This window comes from Coptis chinensis, chromosome 4 (genome assembly GCF_015680905.1).
Source record: "Coptis chinensis isolate HL-2020 chromosome 4, ASM1568090v1, whole genome shotgun sequence".
Classification (NCBI taxonomy): Eukaryota; Viridiplantae; Streptophyta; class Magnoliopsida; order Ranunculales; family Ranunculaceae; genus Coptis; species Coptis chinensis.
This window is the reverse complement of record NC_141459.1, coordinates 102,053,958-102,074,139: the sequence shown is the minus strand read 5'-3', so window position 1 is coordinate 102,074,139 and position 20,182 is coordinate 102,053,958. Positions and strand designations below refer to the sequence as shown.

Here is a 20,182-nt window from a genome sequence, read left to right as displayed (position 1 = left end):
GAGATAGATGAAGTCATTACCACGAAGCCTTCTAAAGTAGACACAGCAGTCATACTTACTTCGGGTGTACTCATGTTGCATCATGAATGTGTCAAAGCGCTTGTACCATTGCCTGGGTGATTGCTTTAACCCGTACAGTGACCGATTCAATTTGCATACATAATCTTCTTTCTCAGCAACGACAAACCCTTCAGGTTGTCTCATATAGATCTCTTCTTCCAAGTCCCCATGCAAGAAAGCAGTTTTCACATCAAGTTGCTCTAACTCCAAGTTGAAGTGAGCAACTAAACTCAATAACACACCTAATGGACATTATGTTTGACCCGGGAAAATACCTCATTATAGTCGACTCCTTCCTTCGTGAAAAACCCTTTGCTACCACTCTTGCCTTGTACCCAAGATCTTGCCGGACTCGGGAAGGACCTCTTTCTTTCCGAACACCCATTTATCGCCGATAGTCCTTTTGCCGCTTTGGCAATAAAACTAGGTCCCATGTGTGATTTTTATCAAGAGATTCCATCTCGCTTGCATAGCTACCAACCAATCTCTCAGAATGAGCATCTAACGGCTTCCTTGAAGCTATCCGCTCATCATCTTCGATATTCGGTGCATATGCCACTAAATCCACCGACCATAGTGTTTCACCGACTTCTCGTGCCTATACTTGTGCACTTATTTAACTTGTCTCGTGGCCTAGGGTCACCACTACAAGTTGCGGATGCTCTTGCTCTTCTTCCTGTTGCTTTGCGGTGGTTCCATGATTTGGTACCTCATCATGATCTAACCAGTCATCTCACAGATCGAATAACTCAAGCTCAAGAGCTTGAACTTCTATAGACTCACCATTCGCCTACCTACTTGGAAACTTACGAAGATAACGGAAGTCTCATCAAAGGTAACATCTCTGCTGACCAGGAACTTGTGGTCTTCTAGACACCACAATCTATATCCCTTTACCCCATTTACGAAGCCTAAGAATATGGCCTTCTTAGCTCTAGGATCTAGCTTGATGTCCCTCACATGGTAGTAAGCTGTCGATCCAAACACTCGCAAAATACTATAATCAGCTGGGTTACCTGACCACACCTCATAAGGTGTCCTGCAATCTATAGCTGGTATTGGTGACCTATTGTACAGGTAACACGCCATGGACACTACATCTGCCCAATACTCTTTGTCTAGACTGGCATTAGACAATAAACATCTTGCTCTTTCAAGCAAAGTTCTATTCATCCTCTCTACCATTCCATTCTCATTGCGTGGCGTGCCCCCGATTTGTCGATTCAAAGGTCCGAAATTCCCTGTTACAACAAAACTCTTGGAAAGGTCCATAGGTATACTCAGTACCATTGTCAGACCGTAATGTCTTTACCTTCCTATCTGTGCGATTCTCAACCCTTGCCTTCCACTTCTTAAATGTCTCAAACACTTCATCTTTCGATTTCATCATATACACCCACACATAGCGAGTATAATCATCAATGAATGAGACATAATAGTGGTTACCTCCCTTGGAAGCCACCCTGGAGGGTCCCCAAACATCCGTATGCACATAGTCAAAGATCCTGTTGTCGTGTGCTTGCTTGACTTGAACTTGACTTTGCACTACTTCCCATAGACGCAATGCTCACAGAACCCCATACTTGGCTTCTTCAAGTTCTTCAAGAACCCTCGCTTGCACAACTCAGACAAACCCTTTTCACTCATATGCCCTAAACGTATATGCCATATCTTAGTGCACTCAGAATCATTACTACATGCACCCACTGCTACATCGTCTATCACCGAACTACCTATCAGAGTATACAAGGTTCCATATTTTTTACCCTTCATAACAACTAAAGAGCCATTAACAATATTTAGGACTCCACCTTCGCCCACAAACTTGTGGCCTTTGGAATCCAAGGTACCTAGAGAAATAAGACTTTTCTTTTAGCTCGGGGAACATGTCTCACATCGGTTAAAGTCCTCACTACACCATCATACATCTTGACCTTATAGTTCCAATTCCTACCGCCTTACAAGCAACATCATTACCCATTAAAACGGAACCACCATCAATGCTCTCATAAGAAGTAAACCACTTTCTATTCGGGCACATATGATAGGAACATCCGGAATCAAGAATCCACCTTTCGGTCATATACTCTTGTGTGGACACACGTAGACCTAACTCATCCTCTTGAGAGCCCCAAGCATAATTTGCCTCAATTTTTTTTGCCTTACCTTTTTTTGACCATCTCTTGTTCTCTTTCTTCGGGTGATGACAATTACTTGTGTAATGTCCTTTTTCATTGCAATTGTAGCACTGTACATGTTTTAAAGGCTTCTTTGACTTGGACCTAGAATTCTCATTAGTTGAATAATTACGTTTCATGCAATTTTCCTCTTGCCACTAGCCCCCGACTGCATCAATGCTATTCTCTACACGTGTTTTATTCATCAACTCATAAGAAAGAAGTGCACTCTGAACTTCGTCAAGATCGACGACTTCTCTGTTCATGAATGTAGTCATTAGATGCTCATAGCTTTCTGGCAAGGAGAATATTAAACATGCCGCTTGATCCTCATCATCCATCTTCATACCAACATTCAAATAATCCGCTAGACGTCGACGGAACTCACTAACGTGCTTTTGCATCGTTGAACCATCGACCATCATGTACCGATAAAGACGCTTCTTAAGGTACATCTTGTTCGTCATGCTCTTGGTCATATACATAGACTCTAGTTTGAGCCAAATCGGGCGGTATTTTCTCCCATCACACTATACATGACCTCATTAGCAAGACATAACCGGATTGATTAACAAGCCCTCAAGATCGAACTCTTCCCAATCATCATTACTCATACTCACCGCCTTTATATTTAATCCCCTTTAAAGCCTTTGCAAACCTTTTGGATGAGGATGTCCTTAACTGGACTTGCCAAATCCCAAAGTTATTCTTCCCATTAAACTTCTCTACTTCAAACCTTGCGTTTGACATCTTGGGAGCCATCTTTCAAGTTACACACAATAACCAAAAAAAAAAAATTCACCTCGGAATTTAATCGAACACCTTGTCTACACAAATTTCGAGCACTAAACTCAAAATCCTAGGTCGTATACCTACTCTCTGATACCAATTGTTGTGAATATATGACTGCAGAAACAACGTTACCCACAACAAACGGATCAATCCAACACAAGGATCGATCCTTCTCAATAGACAAGACTTCAACACCCTCCAAGTAATATCCCAACACTTCTCAATATCAAATAACAAGCATATAAAGTAAAACAATTAATGTAAAAGAAGAACAAACCACAAGACGAGATATATCGTGGTTCGGCAATTTGCCTACGTCCACACTGCGAGTTCCAAACTTTACTAGATGTCCGGAGTAACAGATTACAAGTCTCTCAATTCACTCACAAAGAATGAATACTCAACTCACAAAGAATTGCTCTCTTATAATCTCTCTCTTTCTTGGTTTTGGAAAAGTTAGGTTTCTACAGAAAAAACCTATTTTTATACTATTTCAGAAAAGCTTTCGAAACAGTGAATTTCGGGCTGAAATTGGTGGAGCTTGTGTCGCTACCATCTTAAGTCGCCCAAAACACCGGAGGGTCGCGCCCATCTGAGGAGTGCGCTTCAAAACACTGGGTCACAAATAAGCAGTCAGCCATCGAGAAGCCTTAGTGCACTCTAGACATGAAAGAGAAAAAAAAACATCCCTTTTTCTCTACAAAAACCTAGAGCAGCAAGAAAGACAAGAATAAAATCAAAGGAAAAAATAGGTATTGATTCAATCTTAATACCTATATTCACTCTGTGGGGAAAGGTATGCAGCGGTAATGTATTTCAAACACAAACATGCCTAGAATTTAACATGTTGTTGTCCCTTGAGTTTGCAAAAAACCTTGAAGTGTTGGATAAGCACACACACTGATAATAACAACAATAATCACACATATTCCTTATATTATGAAAGTAAATATCAGAAAGATAGTGCTTGCTCTATTTTTTCAGCATAAACTATTAGATTGTTTTATTTTATTTTTCTTTAGTTTTCTGGTATGAAAATTTTAAGTTTAAATCAACTGAATTGGAAATGGAATGATTTTATAATAATTATTATAGTATACGATATACCACATCTTCGCGTTTTTATGAGGTATATGGTGTTTCCAGCCCTAACCGTCTCTATGTTTACCTACTTTTCTATTTGACTCTACACCTCCACTCTTTGATTTAGACTTTTCTATGTGGTTGTGAAGTTGTGATGGTACCCAATACCTCATGATGATTCTAGCATTATTTGCAACCAGCCCAAACCAACTCATTCTATTGACATTTTTGCACATGTATATGTACTGTCTTTGTGTATAAAAACAGATACATGCATTAACAACCATTTTTTATCTACTGAACATAGTCATGGAATCTCTATTTTCCAAATCTAATGAAACATAAATTCTAACTATGGCCAACAATAATGTTAATACTTCAAAGAATAACCTAATGAGTTACAAGATAGCAAGTAAAGGGTCAAAAGAGCTTATTGAATGTGAATACCGGAATATTGTCTCCTTGCTAAAAAATGAGATCAGCTGCAGCTGGCTCCTCTGTCAATGCACAAGGCCTTATTATTGTCTAAGGGATTCCACCATCACGGATCACATTCTCCCATTTGTTTATGACGTTGATAAGAAAACTGGAAGGAACTAGAGCACTAGCACAACGCATGAGACAAAGGAAATTATATGGTCTTGGGTGGAAAAAAAAAAGTAGAACACCTTAGCATAAGGAAAAAAGGTGAGAAACTATGTCATTCATCAACTGTGCCTATGCATTTTGTTTCAAAAATTATCTATCCCAAGATTAGTATTCAGAAGTATCATCTCAAAGTTCTTTAACTAACAAATAAAGTGTCAAAAACCTTCTCAAAGCAGGGCTATTATTGAAGAAAAAAAAAACCCTTCTCAACTGCTTTGGAAGTGTAAAATGTGGTTTCAGAAATCGAGATCGCAATTTCAACAAATTGAGAGCGCAGTTTGAATGAGCTTTTAAGGTAAAACCAACAAACCGCGATTTTAGAGCGGGAGCTCTGTACTAACCCCATGGTTTGTGTGACTAAGGTTGAACCTAACACCTAAACAAGATAGTCCAAACTCCGAACCAACATGTTATTATGTGTTTCTGGTAAAAAAATTCTTTTTGATTTATAATACCAATTAATATTGAATTGAAACATGTATTTATTCATTTTATTATTATAATTATTAAAAAAATTGTTAAATAAGCGTCAATCAGTCTGACCAATTAAAACCATTTCAACTAAAAATCGGTTCGATCACTAGTTCGGTTTTCAAAACATTGATCCAATGCCTACCCAGTCTTGGTATTATGCTTAAGACCATCTCCAATAATTCACACAAATTGGAATAAACTCCCAAGCACTGTGGAAACTCCCAAACCCAAAACATTTGTTTCTCTTCTCTCCTTCCAAAGCAAACATGAAAGCAGTTGTAATCACGACACCTGGAGGTCCAGAAGTATTAAAACTAGAAGAAGTGGAAACCCCTGGAATCGGTAACAACCAAGTATTAATAAAAGTGGAAGCAACTGCAATTAGCCGAGCTGACACGTATCAAAGACAAGGAAACCATCCTCCTCCACCTGGCGCTAGTCCGTACCCGGGTCTAGAATGTTCTGGAACAATTGAAGCTGTTGGAAATGACGTCACTCGTTGGAAAGTCGGTGATCAGGTATTTTTTTTTATATTGTATAAATTATACTTTGCATATTTGCCAGTTTTTCATTGGCTGTAGGGTCGGTCATAGATCTAATCTTAGAAGCAGGTCCTCTTAAGAAGGGAAGAGATCTCTTGGCTGTAGGAATCAAGATCGAAATACTTTGAGGGCGAAAACAATACCAGTTTTATAGATTCTTTCCATAAACTGCAAATGTATTAGTATCAACAACTTACTTAAGAATTTATTGGAGAGCATATTGTTGGGTTTTGTCCATATTTAGAGGATCGTTTGGTCAAATCAGACTTGGACGACTTTGAATTATGGGTTATTTAGGCTTTAGTCCTACTTTTTATGGGGTATTTAGGCTTTTTTCCTAAAAGTATCGATTATTAGGTTTTAGTCCTACTTCCATCTGTTGACCTTTAGTCGTCTCAGTTGACCGTGGTCAAACTATTTAATCCTCTTCGATTTTCTCAAATGACCAGAATACTCTTGGAGCATGCTTGTCACATGACTTGAAATTGGATAAAAGTATGACCAAAACCTAATTTACCCAATTACAGGAGGGGTAAATCCTAAAAATGAGATTCGGACATGCACTAAATTCTAACATTTTCTTAACTTGCATTAAAAAAAAAATGTATTTTGGGAAAAGTCATTGTATTGTTTTTTTGTGCATTCTCTCTCTATAAGTCTTAATTTTAAATTGTTCGACTACGCAATACAATGTTGCGTTCATTCATTGAGTCTTTTGAATTGGAGTGCTACATTCATAGGATTGAAATCCGTTATATCTTGGGAGACAATTGTTCATCAACCTTGAGCACCGAGAGAGAGCAAATTTGTCTTAATAAGGACATAGTGATTATCACTATGCTCGAATTTAATCATTGGTAAATTAAGTTAGTTTGTTGAGCTAAAGGTTTGTTTCATGACATATTTGTTGTATCAATTTGATTTTCTTGTTTACTTAACAATAAGTATAATTTTAGAATAAGTTTCCTACATAAATTACATTTGCCATTCGATCATTGATAGTGTTTATCTTGATGAATTAGGTGAGATAATGAGGGAAAATTCTTCTCACTCCCCCCATTTCATTCAGACACATACACTCAATACTTCATCTTCTTTCCTAACCAAACTTCATCACTGAAACCTTAACCAAATTTCATCTTCTCCATTAAATACCCCAACTTTAATAACAGAACGTCAGAACTCCATTTGCTTCAGTAGTGGAGTTAAAGTTGACAAATCTGTGAAAAAAAACATATTAAGAAAATGTTAGAATTTAGTGCATGTCAGAATCCCTTTTTTAGGATTTACCCCTCCTGTAATTGGGTAAACTAGGTTTTGGTCCTACTTTTTACGCGGTATTTAGGTTTTGGTCATACTTTTATGCAATTTCAAGTCACGTGACAAAGATGCTCTGAGGGTATTCTGGTCATTTGAGAAAATCAAAGAGAATTAAACAGTTTGACCACGGTCAACTGAGATGACTAACGGTCAACAGATGGAAGTAGGACTAAAACCTAATAACCGATAATTTTAGGAAAAAAGCCCAAATACCCCATAAGCCTAAATAACCCATGTGCTTTTGAAGGATCAAGTAATGGGGTTGGATGCAGGAATCACTGAAGAAATCACCGAAGAAGTAGTGAATGCTATTACTAAATTAGGGGGCGATAGAGCACCAGGGTCTGATTTTTTTTCTTCAGATGAGTGTGTTTTAAGAAGTGTTGGCACCTCTTTAAAGGTGATATTATGGATGTGGTAAAAGAATTTTATGATGAAGCTACTCTGGACAAAAGGAACATGTCGACCTTTATCACACTTGTATCTAAGAAGGTGGGAGCTCATACCCTCAAGGACTTTAGACCAATAAGCTTGGCGGGTATTCTTTATAAGATTATGTACAAGGTTCTTGCGACCAGGATTTGTGGTGTCCTCCATTTAATCATTTCAGTCCAACAAAATGCTTTTGTAGGTGGACAAACAAATTTTGGATGTGCCCTTAATTGAATAATGACTATTGATAGCCGGTGGAAGAACAAAGAGAATGACATTCTTTGTAAGGTTGGCTTATCAAAAGCCTAACGACCACGTTGACTTTTCTTTCCCGACTACTTGCTAAAGAGGATGGGGTTTGGTGAGAAATATATGAATTGGATTAGGAGTTGTATTTCTTCGGCTTCATTCTCTATTCTAGTGGATGGTTCACGAGCAGGATATTATAGAAGTGAGAGGGGTTTACGACAAGTGACCCCATCTCTGTTAGTGTTCATTGTGGTAGTGGAAGCTCTTACTAAATTGGTTATGAAATTGGTGGATTTGGGGTATATTAAAGGATTCAAACTAGTAGCCGTGCTTGAGTTTATGGATGATACTTTGTTCTTCTTGCTTGAAGCTTAGGTGTTGTTGAGAGTGTTGCAGTTGCATGTTGTCAAGCTTCATAATTTGACATTTTGTTAAGTCATACCACCTTTTCCCTTGTGGTGTCATCTTTGAAGTATTTGTGCTCCCACTCCAATGTCACAATGTCACAACTCGCTCACTTATCTTTTACCTCTTGAAGAATTTTTTTCACTAGCTTTGTAAACTTCAGAGGGCTTTTTGCTTCGGTCTCGTGTATCTTCAACAACATTCGTCGTCGAGAATATTATGCAATTTCTTTCTGGATGCACTCTCTTTTTAAGCTTGTTTCGCTTTGTCTTGCCCACGTACCCTCGTCGACAAACGACTTTCTTGCACATTGGAATTAGGTGGTTGCCCTAATCTAATCACCTACGTTTACTGATGTTGGTGATGAGGGGTATCCATGTTATTAATTGAGATATCAGGTGACATTAGGACTTCATGTGGAGTGGTTGTCTTTCAAAAGTTCTCATGCATGACTGTGGATACGTAATTAGTAATTGCGGTTTTGAGTAGCTTGACACCCAAGTCAAGCATAAATATATGAACTAAGGTGTAGAGAAGGGAGATCTCTCTAACAATATTCTCCCAGCCTCCACTCTTCTCGAATCTTCTCCAACTTGGTTTCCCCATTACAATCATGTTTAAACTCTCTTAGCATCACCACTAACACTCTAAAAATAAGCATAATTGGCATGGGGTATTTTTATTTTTTTCTCTGCTCCTTTTTTTTCCGATCTACCTTATATTGGTCAGATTTTGCCAATAAACTTATTTGGCTATGCTGGAATTAAGTAAAGGTGCTTTTGAATTGGAATTAATAGGTTAGACAATGTAACACAATCTCCCCATGAACTTTATTTAGCCATTTATTTGTTTTGGTATTTCTCCTTTTATTTAGTTCCCACGATATCTTAGTAAGTCAGCCCTATCTAGACCAGTTGGTCATTGTCAGGACCAAAATGGATTCATTAATTTACTGATAATGGCAAGCATATTGTGGATGTTTCTCTTCTTGGTGAGATCTTAGAGGGTTTGAAAAACTTTCTAAAATTGACAGACATTAAGAAAAACTTTTGAGACTACTAGATACATTCATACAATGGCTAGAACTGGATTCTGTGATTCATTAATTCTTGTTGTGGTTCCTGATTCTGACTTTAAGCTTTATTAGTGCTGCATGGCCTGATGAAAAATATGTTTCCTAGGTTTGTGCTCTTCTTAGTGGAGGGGGGTACGCAGAAAAGGTAGCTGTTTCAGCCAACCAAGTTCTTCCTGTTCCACCTGGTGTTTCTCTGAAAGATGCTGCTAGTTTTCCTGAGGTGGCATGTACTGTCTGGTCGACCGTCTTCATGACAAGTAGACTTTCTGTGGGAGAAATTTTCTTGGTAAGTTATGGCTGTGAGAGTTTTTGGAGAAATTTGCTTCTCTTTGTAATTACAAAGAGTCAGATGGTTGTGCATGACAACACTGATTTCAAATTAAATACTAGCGTAAACCTCCTGTTTTATTTTATAAACACATTTCAATTTGTATGCTACCTGAACACACTTCATTATTGTTTGTTGCTTCCAGTGGCACCCTTGTTAATTATGAAGGAAGTGTGTTTCCATTCATTTACACTAAAGGAGAAAAGTTAAAGTAATTATTGGAATTCAGGATCCTGATTCTAGTGAGCCACTGGCTGCATTCTTGTCTCTTGGAAATTGATTAGTGGGTGAACTGAAAATTTGTCCAATTGCAGGTTCATGGCGGTTCTAGTGGGATTGGTACATTTGCGATCCAAATGGCTAAATACATAGGAGCAAGAGTATTTGTCACAGCAGGTTGACAGCATTAATGTCAGAGTAGTTCCTATTTTAAAGTAGCTATAAGATTTCGTGGCTGACTGAATGAATTGATTAATAAATGGATTCTCTCTATAACTGTTCTGATATCTTTCCTGTTCAGGAAGTGAGGAGAAATTAGCATTTTGTAAGGACCTTGGCGCTGATGTCTGCATCAATTATAAGACTGAGGACTTTGCTGCGCGGGTGACAGAAGAAACAGGAGGAAGAGGTCTGTTCCTTGCCATATTATCTTAAACTTGAAATTTTATATCGTGGAGTTTAATCAGGAATTTTTTGATGGTGCTCTCTAGAATGCAAAAGCTCAAGACAGTGTCAAGTTTCTGTTTCTAATGAAACCCAAAAATTTGTTATGACAGGTGTTGACGTCATATTGGATAATATTGGCGGACCCTACTTCCAGAAAAATCTCAACAGCTTAAGCATTGATGGCCGACTTTTTTTACTTGGCTTCCAAGGTGGCCCAGTCGCATCAGACATAAATCTTGCATTTATTCTTGCAAGGCGCCTTACAGTGCAAGGTATTCCTGGGCTTTTAAGTTTGAGTATCAAATGTCGACTTATATAGAGCTGGGTTCAATATGCAGTATTTTACACTAGGCAGGACTCAGTTGCCAAGGGACCTAATTGATCCAATGACAATTTGACTGGAGCAAAAGATGCAGCTATGATTTTCATAGTTGTGGGTTATTTTGTTCCACTTAAACTATCATTGCTGTCTTAACCAGACGGACAGAGGTTGTGACTCCAAGGCTGTTATCTATGCCTGGAAAAGAGTCACATTGTCATTGAGAGTGAGATTGAGAGAATGGCCAAGTAGGACAGTTAATTCTAGAAGAAGACAATTTGCTGTGGTTGAGGGAAAGTTTTTCGAAGCGGAATGGTGTAGGAGCTCGGAGGTGGGAGAAGTAGTGGGCTTGCCTGAGAAAGGTGGTTGTGGTGTTTTTGTTTGTTCTATATCTGTAGGTGGGGGGAGATTGTTGGGAAACCTGTTTTGCCAGTGCTCCCTAGGGCTGCTTGAAGTCGGGCTTCTATCTACCATGCAGAGCCATCCAGTAAGTTGATCGGAATTGTTAGAAGGAATAATAGAGGTGACTTCCTTTTATTATTGGTATACCTTAGATCTGGATCTAGTAAGCACAGATCGATGTGTTTTCCGGCTGGTAAGGATAAAGAGGGATGGGCAAATTTCGGTTCGAAACTCTTGAAGCTACTTGACCCCAACTCTCATTGTTCAGAGATTGTCGAGTCAACCCGAGTTAGTATCCATCTCACAGCATTCTCACTAGCTAGGAGGTAAGGGAAGGAACCTCAATAGTTAACCATGACTCTGCATTACCCAGAACCTGGGCAGGCCGCAGGTGATGTAGTCGAAAGTTGTGGTGAGACCAAATGGTTCTGTACTTAGTTCTTCCTGGTGGGTAGCGTCCGTTGTTTGCTCATCTAAAAATAGTTGCCCTGAGCCCCTGACTGGAATTGGGTGAAAATAAACATAGAAACTGTGTTTGGTCAGGTTGTTTTCAGAAATACGAAGGAAGAAAGGCTCTCATCTACTTCCAATAGGGAGAGAGGTCGACAGACTTCACGAAAATGCCATCACTGCAGTTCGAAGAAGGAAAAATTCTTTTCAAATGGTGGAACCCTGAACTTGGAGGGCTTGAAAAGGAATTTTACTGGTTAGTGAGGTCTTGCTGGGTTTCTCTGGGATCCCATTTCACTTGAGTACCAAAGAGATTATTCAATCTCTTGCTGAGATATGTGGCAGTATGGTGGAAATAGATGACAATTCCTTAGACTGCTATGGGAATAGGAAGAACATGTGGGTTGAAACAAAAATCGAGGAGCTTGTATCTGTTCCTAGAATTATAAATGTGGAAGAGAGGCTAGGTTTTCCCCATATTTGTCGAGCTTGAGTTCGTCAATGAAGAAAAAGAGGAATTGGAGGCTTGGCTGGAATGGGTGCATGAAGATTCCGTTGTGGTAGAACCACGACAGTGGTCTTACCTTGGCAGACCAAGGGCAGTTTGAAAACTGTCTCCCTGCAAACTCCAGTCAGGAGCCATGGCTGTGCCACGTCGAAATTGAGTAGGCCACCTGGCTTCACGAATGAGGAGGGAAGCACACAAAATTCAAATTGTGAATTTTGTAATTTGACACCACCTATGGCTGGTAACATACGTGTGAAATCTTTCCCTATGTTGAATAATCCTTAGTTACAGGATCCTTGTATACAAGGTGCAGCACCAGCTCGGAACCTTGATTCCGCTCCCCCCACTAGGATCCTCCTCGGAACCTCGCTCATAACTAGTTGGAATTCTACACCTAACAAAATCGGTTCTATTTCCGTATGATATTAATTGAATATTCGCTTATTTAAAATTAACCTTTTTCATTTACGTAATAAGTCAATGAATTAAAACTGATGTATGTGACATTTAAAGTAGTATAAATTTGGATTTCTCTATTTTATTTATAAGAAATTTAAGAATTTGTTCACTAGTTTTTCTACAAAAGGTATAAATATACAAATAGAAATCTTCCTAGGAAAAGGATATAGAACTCGTATCAACAATAAACTCTATTCCATATCTGCGATGCTTCCAACAATATATTCTATGGTAATCATTTTTATTCAAATATTTTTTTACACATATTAGACGCTTGTTAGGCACTCCCTATCCTATGTCTTTTTAAAACACCCGCTTCCCCGCATCTGCTCCCGTTCCTGCACTTGCACTCACTCCCGCTCTGTGCAATAATCATGATGGTGGTGTTGTACTGGTTAATGACCGAGAATATGGAATCGTCTCAAGGTGTGTCCCAGAAACTAATGTTAACTTGGTTCGAGAGGATTCATACTTAAGTCCAGGACTTATCCAATTATGGCTTAATTCCCTTGACCCAGATCCAATTTCTGAGGCGCAAAATAGGAGGAAACGGACCTTATCTAGGGCAAGGAGGAAGCAAGATTTTATTGGAGGTTTGGGGGGCTGCACCATGTTCCAAAAATCTTATGAGGAGAATGGGTCTTCGTAGGGCCCATAAAAGGAAAGCCAAACACAGGTGAGAAGTCTGACTTAGTTAAAAGAAAGGAAGGAGATCCTGGCCCATCTGAACAGCCATCTTCTTTGTCAACATCAGGAGATGGAAGGATTTCTCAATGAAAAGATGTAGGTTCGGTATCTCTCTCCCTCCCTTTGGTGGTTTTTTCAGCATCCACATCTGGTACGGGCATAAATGGGTCTGGTGAGTCTCCAACTGAGTGTGTTGGAAGGAGCGATCATTTACAGTGTAGTCAAAATACTGGTCATAATGCTAGCTATGTGTCTAGCATAGCGAATAGTTTGTTCTTCTGCCAAAATGTTGACGATGTTTGCAATTGGATTAAGTATATGGTGGTGCCTTTGGCAGGGAACTTAGGGATTTCGTCACGATTGGAGAGAACAGGTTTTGAATGACTGTTTGGAGAATTATACAATAAGTCGCTTGAGAAGAATGGTATTGAACAAACAGGTGGTGATGGTTCTGGTGTAGGTCTTGAAAGAATATTTGGAGAATTATGCAATAAGTCAATATGTCGCTTGAGGAGAATTGTATTGAAAAAACAAGTGGTGATGGTTCTGGTGACCTGGACGACACAGGTAGGAGGAATACAGTGGGTCATGTCGATTAACATCATCTCTGGAATGTAAGGGTCTCTGAAATGACAAGACAAGTAATAATGTTTATTTGTTAATGTCGAAGCATAGGCCAGCTAAGTTAGGGGAGAAGCATCATTCTAGGCTTGCGGATTTGTGGGGCCACTATTGGTTTTTCAGGGATCTGATAGTGGCTTGGAACTCCGATTTGATTGATGTTAATGATAGTTTCTTTGGGCTGTTCACCTTATCAGTAGAATGTAGTTAGAAGACAAATGCTTTCTCTTGGCTTAGGACCTGCAAGTAAAAATGAGTGTCAGTCTCACTTTATGGATGAGCTAGAGGATGTAAGGGCATGATCTGATTTACCGTGGTATTTAGGGGACGACTTTAACCTGATCAGGTTTAGCCATGAAAGAAGTGGAGGTAGCAGGATTACCAAATACATGTGTATTCGATGACTTTGTGACCAGGAACTGTTTAGTGGATTATTCTTATAATGGAGCGCAATATACCAACTGGAGCTCAATATACCTGGTCGAAGAGCAGAGGTCTTTGTAGAATCGCCAAATTTCTAGCTTTAGTAGAGTGGGAGGATCAGTTCAGTCAAGCAAAAGAGGCTACTCAGCCGAAGTATCTTTTGACCAGAGTGATTGGCCTTGGGTGTACCAGTTTACAAGAGGTTCGTTTCCGCTTCGAAATTATGTGGTTTGAAGACCCGCGTCTTACTCAGCTAATCGAAGAGTGGTGGTGTTCGCTATCTTTTGAAGCCTCTCCTTGTTTTGTATGGTGGAGTAAAGTTCAAGAACTCAAGAATAAGTTCAAGGTGTGGAACAAGGAAGTGCTTGGTAGAGTTGATTTGCTCATTAAATCCAAGGGTCAGGAGATTCATGAGTTGGATGGAAAGAATGAGAACTCAACTTTATCCCTCAATGAAGAAGTTCATAGAGCTAGCCTGAAAAATGGGCTCCAAGTTCTTTAAAAAAAGGAAGAAAATATCATGGAGACAAAAATCTAGAGCGCGCTTCTCAAAACGAAGGGTAACTTTTTTCATAAGACTGCAAATGCCAGGAGTAAGGTAAACGACATAAATCGGCTTGTGAAACACATTGTGGTGTTCTACGAGTTACTTTACTCTGAAGATCCGATTGTGAGACCGCTGTTAGACGGTATAGATTTTGTCACTGTTTCCGAAGAGCAAACGCTTGGGCTAGAAGATCCTATAACAGAGTATGAGGTTTTGGCTGCTATTAGGGACTTGGGTGGGGTTAGAGCCGAAAGACCAGATGGGTTCCCAATGCTGGTCTTTAAAACGTGTTGGGAGAATTTCTGATCTGATTTCATGGCCGTGGTACAGGAATTCCAAGAGCATGCTACACTGGGTAGAAGAAATAGTTCGACCTTCATCACATTGATCCTGAAAAAGGAAGGAGCAGCTCACCTAAAGATTACAGGCCAATCAGTTTGGTCGGGGATATCTATGAAGTCATTTCTGAAGTACTTGCCACTCGGATCAGGTTGGTCTTACCATCTATTTTGTCAAGCCACCAAAGTGCTTTTGTGGGCGGATGCCAAATCTTAGATGATCCTCTTACAACAAGTGAATGCATTGATGCACGCACCAGGAGTGGAAAACCCGGTGTTCTATGCAAGATCGATATTACAAAGGCATATATGACCATGTGAATTGGGAGTTTCTTGGCTACATGTTGAGAAGAATGGGATTTGGGGAGAAGTATCGAAGGTGGATCAGCCTATGCATTACTTTAAACTGTCCTTGTGGATGGTTCACCGAAGGGCACTTTAGAAGTGAGAGAGGTTTGCGACAGGAGGACCCCATATCATCGTTTCTATTCAACGTTGTAATGGAAGCTTTGAGTGGATTGATGTCCAAGGTCAATGAGTTTGGGGTGTTGCCGAGGGGTTCAAACCGGATAAAATGCCCCTTAGGTGACGATCTTGCAGTTTGCCGACGATGCACTTTTTTTGGTGGATGCATCAATCTCTCATCTCCTAGTCGCGAAGTCTGTCTTATTAATTTTCAAAGCCGTATCTGGGTTGAGGCAAACATGACGAAGACTAAGGTTTTTGAAGTTGGTGAGGAAAGATTAGAAACTTTCGCTCGTACTATGGGATGCGAGAAAGATAGTCTGCCTTGTAGGTACTTGGGACTGCCTTTAGGCGCTTCTTATATAAACAAAGCTGTTTGGGATCCCGTGATTGAGATGGTTCAAAGACAGCGGCGTGAATGGTGTGGTACACTCCTTTCCAAAGGTGCAAGGCTGATTTTGTCAAAAGTGTGCTGTCAAACTAGCCAGTTACTATGTGTCGATTCTTACTGTTCCAGTAAGTGTTGCAAAAACCATGGGGTTCTACGGAGGTGGAGGAAAACTCACTTAGTGGCCTGGGATAAGGTTTTCTCTTCAAAAGAGGAAGGAGGACTCGACGTTTGAGGTCTGGTAACAATGGCTAAGGCTCTTCTAGGTCGTTGGCAGTGGAAATATGGAGTGGAAGACCATTCTTTATTGAAAATGGTAATAGAGTGGTGGCCTAATGGTGTTTCACAGTCGCATGGTTGCAGTGTATGGAAGGGTGTAGTGGCTATTCTACCTGATTTCTGCAGGGGTATTAGTTACAAGGTGGGGAGTGGTGATAAAGTTCATTTCTGGGCGGATACCCGGACAGGGGGAAAACCCTTATGTGACCGCATCCCCCTGGTTTGTCAAGCAACAACTCTGAAATCCCTTTAAATGGTTAGCTTGGTCATCACGAAATTGGTGGTATGTCTTGGAATCTTCATTTTAGGAGGTTTAGCAATGATTGGGAGCTGCAACAGTACACCAATCTCACCTCTACCTAACCTCTACTTTGGATACCATTTTTCTCAGTGACGAGGAAGATTCTTGGAGGTGGTGTAAGTACATTCTCCAGTAAATCTTTCCCTGTTAAATCTTTCTATGGTTTGCTCTCTAAAGCAAATAGAGATGACATGGCAGTAGTGACCTTTGGCTGCAAAATTTGGAGGTTGACACCTTATGCTGTGTTATGGGTTACCGGGAAGTCGAGAAATAATTTTGTGTTTAGAAACAAGGTGGGCTCTATTAATAGAGCAAATATGGAGGTTAAGGCTTTCTTTAGGTTTTGGGCAGCAGCTTGGTTGTAGAGGAACAAATATCTCTTCAAGGACTTCATTACTAATTGGAATGATGTCATATTGGGAAGAAGATGAATTTCTCAGGGATTAACTAAGGGAACTGTAATTTTAGCTGGGGGATGTAATGAGGATTTCCCTCATGCTCATGTAACACCTTGTGTGATCTTTCTCCACGTATATATTTTTATTCCAATAAAGATTACTTATCAAAAAAAGAAAAAAGAAGCAGCTTGACTGTGATCATGCCCAACACCGAGAACAAAAACTTTGTTTATTTTCTGGACATGTGTTGTTGGTTTGCTTCTTCAGTTTATCTCGGTATGTGATTGCAATTAAATGTCTATGGGAGTATGCCAAAGTGATTTCATTTTGCATCGCTTCCTGTGTGGCGTAGGTGCAAATTGTTTTGGCTGATCAACCTTGATTTTTTGCTGGCATTGCTATTTCATCGAATTCTTTCTTCTAAAGGCCAAAATATTGATTTCCACCAGTGTACATATTGAATCCCTATATTCTGGACAAGTAAAAGTTGGAAAAAAAGGGGTACATATCGGTTGATATATATCTTAAATATCTTATTCGACACATAATTATCCTATGTGTTAGCCGTAATTTCAATGTCAGGATAAATCAGTCATTATAAATCATTTTCTAACTGCAGTAATGTGCTTACAGGGGCAGGCTTACGAACAAGAAGCCCAGAGAAGAAGGCAGTAATTGTGAGTGAGGTAGAGAAAAATGTTTGGCCTGCAGTCGCTGAAGGCAAAGTGAAGCCTATTGTCTACAAGTCCTTCCCCTTGTCCGAGGTAGCAAAGGGCCACCAGCTAATGGAAAGTAGCAAGCATATTGGGAAGATCCTTCTCTTTCCATGAATAGAGTCCAGCTTTTTGTACTCCTTGTGATCTTCTATAGGCTATAGCCAACAATTATGTGAGACATGAAATTCCCTTTACCTTGTTTTTTGTTTTTTTTTGATTGGCTAATCTGATTTTAATGATATCAGTAACTCTTTGATGCTGACGGCTGACGGAGTTCGAGCCCCAGACCTCTGGTATCATCACCCAAAGGTTTTATCGACTTCGCTAGTCGGCACCTCTACCCTCCTCTTTCGTGTATATTGGTCACTTCTGGTTAATAGAAAAACATTTATTTTTTATTAGATTTGACTTCATTTGACCAAATTAATCTGGTTATAGTTGCAGTAATTCAATTTACAGCAAGCCATCCTTAATTTGATTTGGATCGTTACGTGTTCAACCCTTTTGGTCTGCATCAAATAGTGGTCGTAGGTTATTACTGCCTTACCAGCTTCTTCTTTATTGGACATGCATGGTCTATCTAATATTCTAATGCCTATATCTCAGTGTGAAAGCCAGCCATGGCTTTAGAGGCTTAGAGCATCTCCATTCACACAATATTTCACCGAGTAAGAAGGAACGAAAGCAAACCCCAGTGGTTCACTCAAAATGCCCAATCAAATTTGAGAGACAATGAGTTTTGAGTGTGCTGCTAACCTCATTTTTTAACATCCTATGGCTAATAATGTTTACCTATATGAGGTGACCACCCAGGGGCTAATTAATATTCAACTGCAGAAGATAAACACAGGTTGAAAGTTAACATACACGCCACCAACAGCGTACGTAACTTCTGTTTTGACGTTAGACTTGGGATTTAGGCAACCCTAATTCGGTTATGGCTAATGAACACTAATGACTAACCCAATCTTGAGTTGGATTTTAGTTCAAAGGGTGAAAGGGATAAGGAGAGGAGAAGATAGATAAACCAAAATCTACTAGTTGCTGAAATGATTTCTATATCAAATTGTATGTTTTCTTCTAGATTCAACCAAAGTGTGTACTTATATTTCTTAAGGCAGGTAACCATACTAGTGCTTACAAAGCCCAAAAGGAAAACATCAGCAGCCGTTTTATTCATACGAAGTAAGATGCATTTATTTGTGTAGGAGGAGAACCATCATTAAAGTGTATGCCTTTTTTCTCTATGCCTTGAGGAGATAAGCATCCAATCCAGAAATGAACTTTGCTGCATAATCTTGGATCATGATGGGATCAGGAACATCGTTACTTAGTTTCTCTAACTCCGCAGACCACTTCACCAAGCTCCCAGAACCTTTTGGAACAACTTGTATCTTAGCCTTTATATTCTTGTAAAGAGACGTAATTTCTCCATCTACGAGACGGCACACTATAGTTTTGTTTGGAATATCTACAAATTCGATCTTCTCCTTGACGAAGGTGGTCATTGGAGTTCCTATAGCCGAAATGCCAAAAGTTTGTTAAAAATGTAAAAAGAATTTGGACTCAATTAAGAGTAAGATGTATGAACTATTAGCTAGCCAATATGGAAAAATAAAATAACACAAGAGACCACATTAAAACCTGATCCACATATAATTAGCCAGGCTTTCTCTTAAACGAATATGTTCGTGTGAGCAATTTATATTTACGATATTTATATAAGTTATAAGTTGTGCAAGACAATAGCCCTACTTGTTCTACTTGTTCACGGCTACTAGAAAGCTTGAGAGACTATTTTAAACTTGATTATATCCTTCTCCTTTTGTAAGTTTAATTGGATCAGTAAATGTCCAATGGAGATGCACATTTGTTAGCAAAATGGACTAACCATCAGCTATAAGTGTGCAAGCTATCAAGTTCTACTGACCACAAAATGTTATGTCTGTACTACTTTAGTTTTTGTCAATATATATATATATAAGGTATTATGGGAAAAAAAAATAAGACACTATATAACATTTCCGTTAACGGATAGTCCGTTTAAGATGAATTAGGCAGGCAAAAAAAAATTTGTTCTACATATTATTTAACCTTCTGCGTACTTCAGGAGCCGAATGGTACCGACACTAAATCCATCTCCTTCAAGTACCTCAATGCTCTTAATTTGTTCAGGAAAGATCTTAGGGAAGAGAGTTGTGGTTTCCTTAATTCCACCCCATAACTTATCTGCAGAGGACTGTGCCTCCATATCGAATGCAAGTCTAACCATGGTTTGATTCTTTGGTGGTGTTCGACAAAACTAGTTAGGAACGGAAGGCAAGAAGGATAGAACTTGTGAGGGATACGAAGGCAAATGAGGTGCAATATATAGGTGTGTAGCTTGCAGTTTTAAGGGTATGTACAGAACATTAAATTGTGTAAGCTGTTTTTGGTTGTGCTTGTATGATTTATAATCAAACATCATATCACTGTAGTAAGTTCAATGAAAGACATATACAAGAGAGTTACGAGTCGATGGCTGATCTAACCTAATTGAGAGATAGTAAGTAGTATCAAGAGTCCAAACCATCAAAATGATCAACAAACTTTAACTGCCTAGTGGCTAGATTCATAATTGGACTGTTCCA

The 20,182-nt window shown here is 39.3% G+C and overlaps 2 protein-coding genes across 2 annotated transcripts; one reads left to right on the top strand and one right to left on the bottom strand.

Annotated features, from left to right (window-relative positions):
* The first annotated feature begins 5,325 nt into the window (after nt 1-5,325).
* LOC147506377 (uncharacterized) lies at nt 5,326-18,113 on the top strand. The gene is made up of 6 exons (XM_086558552.1): nt 5,326-5,752; nt 9,364-9,543; nt 9,900-9,981; nt 10,106-10,213; nt 10,362-10,523; nt 17,470-18,113. Exons 1-6 carry the CDS (start codon nt 5,501-5,503, stop codon nt 17,664-17,666), a joined length of 981 nt encoding a protein of 326 aa, XP_086414678.1. The 5' UTR covers nt 5,326-5,500; the 3' UTR covers nt 17,667-18,113.
* Nucleotides 18,114-18,607: 494 nt separating this feature from the next.
* Nucleotides 18,608-19,968, bottom strand: LOC147506376 (MLP-like protein 423). The gene is made up of 2 exons (XM_086604245.1): nt 19,647-19,968; nt 18,608-19,068 (listed from the first exon to the last, which is right to left on the bottom strand). Exons 1-2 carry the CDS (start codon nt 19,822-19,824, stop codon nt 18,797-18,799), a joined length of 450 nt encoding a protein of 149 aa, XP_086460371.1. The 5' UTR covers nt 19,825-19,968; the 3' UTR covers nt 18,608-18,796.
* Nucleotides 19,969-20,182: the final 214 nt, after the last annotated feature.

Bases quoted from the DNA above. Each gene is read 5' to 3' on its own strand.
- LOC147506377 (XM_086558552.1), top strand. From the start codon at position 5,501: ATGAAAGCAGTTGTAATCACGACACCTGGAGGTCCAGAAGTATTAAAA. The intron at 5,753-9,363 runs GTATTTTTTTTT...TATGTTTCCTAG, and splicing joins GTTGGAAAGTCGGTGATCAG to GTTTGTGCTCTTCTTAGTGG. The intron at 9,544-9,899 runs GTAAGTTATGGC...GTCCAATTGCAG, and splicing joins CTGTGGGAGAAATTTTCTTG to GTTCATGGCGGTTCTAGTGG.
- LOC147506376 (XM_086604245.1), bottom strand. From the start codon at position 19,824: ATGGTTAGACTTGCATTCGATATGGAGGCACAGTCCTCTGCAGATAAG. The intron at 19,069-19,646 runs GTTAAATAATAT...TTTCGGCTATAG, and splicing joins GCTCCTGAAGTACGCAGAAG to GAACTCCAATGACCACCTTC.